Genomic DNA, 5,871 nt, shown 5'->3' on the forward strand with positions numbered 1-5,871 from the left:
CTCATACATAAATAAATAATTAAGCAATTGATTCAAACTTCTATCCAGCAATAACGTTTTAGCAAATAAACCAAACCATAATTTTACAAACAACAAATACATTGGAGGTTGAAGAAGTGGAAGAAGGAGGATTCTTAAGAGACTACTAGTATTGGTTGCTGTTGTTGGTAAGGAGAGAGAGAAAGAGAAGAAAAATTAGTTGTTGTAGTTGCGATTGTCTTGATGGTGGACTCAGTGTTTCAAGTCACCGATGATGGTGACCGAAACTCCCCCTGGCCCGTATAATGGCGGCTTTGGGTGCAACAAGTCAAAAAATATGAAACCCTCAAAACTACAGAAAATAAAATTGATATTAAAAAAAAAAAGAAAAAGAAAAAGAAAAAAGAGTTTTTATTAATTTTGCATAAAAATAAAATGGGAGAAGAGATTTATGTCGTGTAAATAGCAAGACTCATATCTGTGGGGATGAACAAAGCAACCCATTGTACTTTTCTTTTCCTGTTTAACACAAGTCAAACCCAATTAAATAAAACTAGTAAATCATTCACTCCCATAATTAGAAGTTATAGTTTTGAAACATTTCAATAGGAAAATTTTATCTAAAATAAAAATATGAACAATATAAAATATAACGCATAGAATGAGAACAAATTAAGTAATTTTAAAAAATTAATATTTCAAATCTATATAATATATAAGCAAGGCATTTTATCTTTCTACTTTTTGCTTTTTCTTGCAGAAATCATATTTCAAAATTGTTTTTATTTAGAACTCTAGCTGGAGTCTAACCAACAATACAGTTACTTTGGTCTAGGATTGGACAAGGGGAAAGATGTTACGTTCTCTGTGGTGAAGATGAAGAAACAGTTGATCATTTATTTTTGGAGTACCATTTCATCAGGTCAATGGCTTTCGCAAGCAAGTGGGTACATACCTCGATCCATCCAGGTGGATAGCTTTGAAGCTTTCGTTGAATGGTGCTTAGACCCTCCATCGGATGATCTACGTGGAAGTTTTGAGGAGGACTACGTGCTGCTTTTGTTTGTTTCAATGTTCTGAGTCACTTGGATTATGAGGATTGAGAAGATATTTTTAGGAAAGAAATCTATTATTCATGCAATCAAGCAACGGAAGCAACTTTGGATGAGTTTGAATTAGTTTTTTGGAAAAATCAGATTTCTACTTCTAAAACTATCCATATTAATAGATGGATTCCGCCAGCTGAGGGGTGGACAATGATAAATGTAGATGCTGCTATTAGGGAAAGAATTAACGTCTTGCTATGGTGGTGAGGGACTGTGTGGGTAAGCTTTAGTTTCTGGCAAGCAAGGAATATATCTTCTTTGTCTCCAGAAAAGGCTAAAATCAAGGCTCTACCATGTGCCTCTGAAATTGCTATTAAGAAAGGCTGGAACCAGGTTGAATGAAGATGTCAGCAGCATGTCGGATTAGATTGTTTCTTGTGAAGATCCATGCTTGCCGGGATGCCAGACATGAGTTTTTGATGCTTAAGAGGAGATTTTCAGATTTCTCTTGGAATATCAGGTGGTCTGCAAGGGAATCTCACAAGGGTTATAATGCTGCAAAAATTTTCTCTTAAAGATCATCAGGATTTTCTTTTTGACGTTTTATCTGTGGAGGCTATGGCTCATGCTTTTATTTAGTTATGGTTTAGATGAGGTAAATGCTACCTCTTCTTCGTAATCATCCTGATGAAGTCCCTTTTTGCGCTAGGAAAGCTGTTCATTTTACCAAAAAACAGTCTTTCAAATACAGGAGAAAAGTATTTACCAAAAAATACAGAACAGCTTTTTATCCTAGTCAAGTTTGTATATAAAGCAGCTATATAAATTTGGATAACCAAATTATTAGTTCATCATTCAACTGATGTTAAGGCCAAAAATCAGACAGGATGATGTATGAATGTCAAAAACATTCAAATTAAATTGATATCAAGTGATAACATATGTTTTCATTACACTGGTAACCAAAATTCATATACAGTAAAACTTCATTTATCAAAGGTATCGACTTAAAAAAACTCAGGTAATCTGTAGCTTATAAGTTCTTACCCAGTTTGTTCTTTTTCTTAGACAAATTCCTTTTTGATTTCTTGGGTGATTCGTTCTCAGTCAAGAGATACTTGTACTTCTGCAAGACTTTCTCTTTTTCATTGAGCTTGCCTAAAAGTTCATATGCATTTGCCACTCTCAGAACTATTGATTTCTCTGGAGGTTTACGATCAAAAGCTTCAAGGCCCTCAAAAAGCTTCGACATACAAGCACAATTTCAGTATGTTAGGAAAGTTTATAGAGTAATTCAAGCAGAAAGAAAATAAAATGAGAAAGGCTCAACATCAACTTATAACAGGGAAACTGAGTATAAATTATAAGCAACATAAACAACTTGAAAGCGCAAACTGCAGTGAAAAATGACAACCTCAAGATGCTCAAAAATTTAATTCACCAAAGACATGGGTAGATGTAACTTTCTATCATAACTTATTCTATGAGTATCGCACATAATAAAGATAAATAATCATTTTTTGGCAAGAAAGGTAAGACTGAAGCCATATTGTTGGTTTTACCAAGACATCGAACACCAAGAATAATCATCAAATGCAAAGCAAAAGTTCATGCCCTAATGGGTCTCAAAGAAGCAATTGGACAATTTTTGCTTTATCAATTTCCTCCATCAAAAATGAAAACACCCAGACAAGTAGAGCTAAGGTTTGGCACACCTTTGGCTGCTAATAAGCCAAAGAAGTTAACCTGACAGGTCAATCGATGCTAAACAAATCTACAATGTCATCCATTGACAGTTCTAAGAAATCATATCACCCAAAGCATAAGCAAAAGCTTACCTTTACAAGATTCTCTAACATATTATTTCGGTAGTATATAGCTATCATTTGTCTGCATAACTGCCAAGGAACAGAATGCAGATCTATGCCAATCTTCTTCTCCCAAAACTTGTGCGCTTCATCTGCTCTTTGGTCCATATCTAAAGCTCGTATTAATTGACCATATGTTCCCATTGTGGTTCCCTGCCCCTTGCTTAGCATCCATTTAATTACCTGAAGAACACCAAGCAATATGACTTAGAAAACACTATTAGAGAAGCGGAGGTCACACTTTTCCAAGGATAAAGGAAAACTTTGACATAAGACAACTACTTTTTCCTGGTTTCTACAAGATTGAAAAGATGTTTACGTAATCCAATTACCCCAATTGCCAAAAGGAATCAGACATGGTATCATTTTAAAGAAACTACAGCATAAAACACTCTGTGATTAAACAATATCCATCCATAAAGAGGAAAATTTACTAAAATCAATCCTGAAGTTCTCATGGCTAAATAAATGGTTGGAGATAAGAGCAGCTTCAAGGAAAATTCTCAAAACCAGTTAATATAATTTCTAACTAGGCAGTAAAAAAAGTTAACGCATACTCTTTTTCTTGCATGTGCTTTCCTTTATCATGGACACAGTCTGCTTTCCATTTTTTTCCACACTACACAAATACATAGGGATATCAAGAATGACTCCTACCTGCACGATTCTGTGCCACTGTTGCTCCTTCTCAAGAATAAGCATCGCCCTCTTAAGTGATGCTGTAGGAAAGTTTTGCTCCCATGCAACCCAGGCATCAAGAGCACCATAAACAGCATCCTTGCTATCCTTGAGATCAAGAAGCTGCAAAGTTTAGATATTTTAATACCTTTCCAAATAGGTATTGAAAGAGGGTCAAAACAGAAACATCATGGTCTACCTTTGAACACCAAAGAAAACAAAAACTTAAATAACAAGGTAGCAATAAAAGAGGATTATTAATATTCATTAATTTAATCTAAACATCATTTTACCAACTAATTATAACAAGGTCATAATAACATGAAATGAAAATGAAGGAAACATAAAAAAAATTGTAATAGAATGAAAAGTAAAGTTTTTTTTTTTTTTTTTTTTAATGTTTCCTCAGTTTTTGAAAATAAAAATCCTTATTGACAGCATGTTGCATCTGAAACACTGATGCAGAAACAAAAATTAGATTCATGCTTAAAATGTGCAAATGAGGACAGAAAAGGATTCAGCTTTGTATTATTTGGTTACAAGCCTGCTAAAGAAAATTTGCATAAATCAAATCTCCATCAAATTAGATAAGTTAATAAAGGTTTAAAGTAAGGAAGAAAACTCTGTCTCTCTCAAACATATACTTACTGTTCTCACAAGATAATCAATCTTATCCTTTCTTGAAATATTCTCTGAAATTTGGTGCTTTCGTACACCTCCATCAGTTTTCCCTTGACACAGACTATTGTCTTGGCTGCTGTGCTGACCCTGGAATGTTGAAATTACCAGCCGGTCAATCCAACTCCTCATAATATGATCAATATAAAACACATACTTTGGAAAAATGAAGTGTATCCTCCTACAAGAAGAGGATATGGAAATTTGCATATGATGAGAGACATATTGAATCCAATATCACATATGTTAAGAAGGAAGCTCAAGTTCAGTCATTTCTATGCAATTTCAGAACCCAAATATCCAATAAACACATTGCACTTTTGATGGCAATACATTTGTCATCAAGAGTAGATCCTTCTTCCGATTAAAGTGTATGACACATTTATTGTTAAGCTAAAAATTTCAATAGTCCAATAATTTTGCCATGGATACAATAATTGTAACAAAACAAGCAATGATTTTTGACAACTCTATCAATATATTTGCGAGAGAAAATACCTCCAATGATGCTGCAGCGCGTTGGTTAAATATTTGAGCATGCATAATTGTACTATATCCAGAGCTGACATTTTGGATTCTACTCAATCCACGTTGAGTTAGTCCCCCAACCTGTTCAAAATAAAAAAGTTAAAGAATTGGCTAATGAAATAAACTCCACAAAATCTCAAACTTCATTAACAATATAAAACAGCTGACTGAACAAAAGCTCCCTTATCTCAGTTACTCCAAATAATATACTACATTCAGAGGTTCACATATGCTTCCATAGTTTAATTCATTAAGGTATAACAATAAGTTCCTATAAGCCTAACTAACCCATGAAGACAAGAGCATTTCATTTGAAGATCAAATTCAGATTCAACAAGTTGCATTACACATTTGCACATTCAGTGGCTCTGTTTTGAAATTTCTATGGAACTTTTTTATATGACCATCAAATTGGTATATCATTCACCCTATTAAACTTTGTTTAATTTTTTCTCAATAAAGTACTTATCGGCTTCTGCAAAGAAATTAAAATGCAGAAAATATAAATGTATATATGTATATGTATATATATATATATATTCCAAAGGGAGAAGAAATAGAAAGAAACAGCTCCACAATTTAAACTTTGACCTGATTTTCAGGTAACAAATCCATCACCTCAGCAGAGAAAAAGAGAAAAAGAGATAAAAACTTACAAGAAAGTACATAGTAGGTGATTTCCACATTACGATGAACTGATTGACTGCCGAGAGAGTCACAAACCAAACAGAACAGAGAAAAAAAATATATATATATATAAAAACTTCAAAGACCCTTTGCAACTTCTAGTTCCATTTCTATAACATAATCAGCATTCACAAGCTATGGGAAATCCTTGTGTTGTACATGCCAAACTGCCGTAGAGAACGTTTGGCAGCCATTTCAGCTCCTAAATGCTTTTTCTATGCTATTTTTCGGTGTTGTAGAAGGAGGTTTGATCAGTGAGAATCATGGCTTGAGCTTGGTTTCCACCTTTTTTTCTTTCCGGTTTTCCGGGTTGAGAGAAGCTAGGGTTTTTGGTGATTTCAGCTGTATACACTTTCGTGGATAACTCTGGCGTGCCAGGCCCAAATCAGGCAAGGCTAACACCATCA

The 5,871-nt window shown here is 34.1% G+C and overlaps 1 protein-coding gene across 2 annotated transcripts; it reads right to left on the reverse strand.

Moving 5' to 3' along the window:
• Positions 1–643: 643 nt before the first annotated feature.
• LOC107434187 (pentatricopeptide repeat-containing protein At4g18975, chloroplastic) lies at positions 644–5,869 on the reverse strand. 2 transcript variants are annotated; one of them, XM_016045618.4, is made up of 7 exons: positions 5,434–5,869; positions 4,748–4,858; positions 4,220–4,339; positions 3,551–3,694; positions 2,864–3,076; positions 2,073–2,268; positions 644–1,550 (listed from the first exon to the last, which is right to left on the reverse strand). In XM_016045618.4, exons 1-7 carry the CDS (start codon positions 5,461–5,463, stop codon positions 1,399–1,401), a joined length of 966 nt encoding a protein of 321 aa, XP_015901104.2. In that variant the 5' UTR covers positions 5,464–5,869; the 3' UTR covers positions 644–1,398. The 2 variants fall into 2 exon arrangements, with proteins under 2 accessions (XP_015901104.2, XP_015901106.2); XM_016045620.4 differs by lacking the exon at positions 644–1,550 and adding an exon at positions 1,601–1,739.
• Positions 5,870–5,871: the final 2 nt, after the last annotated feature.

Source organism: Ziziphus jujuba, chromosome 6, assembly GCF_031755915.1.
Source record: "Ziziphus jujuba cultivar Dongzao chromosome 6, ASM3175591v1".
In the NCBI taxonomy this organism is placed as follows: domain Eukaryota; kingdom Viridiplantae; phylum Streptophyta; class Magnoliopsida; order Rosales; family Rhamnaceae; genus Ziziphus; species Ziziphus jujuba.

Excerpts from the sequence above, each read along its gene's own strand:
- LOC107434187 (XM_016045618.4), bottom strand. The coding sequence starts at position 5,463 with ATGTGGAAATCACCTACTATGTACTTTCTT. Across the intron at positions 4,340-4,747 it reads GCGCTGCAGCATCATTGGAG|GGTCAGCACAGCAGCCAAGA; the intron begins GTATTTTCTCTC and ends TCAACATTCCAG. Across the intron at positions 3,077-3,550 it reads AGTGGCACAGAATCGTGCAG|GTAATTAAATGGATGCTAAG; the intron begins GTAGGAGTCATT and ends GGTGTTCTTCAG.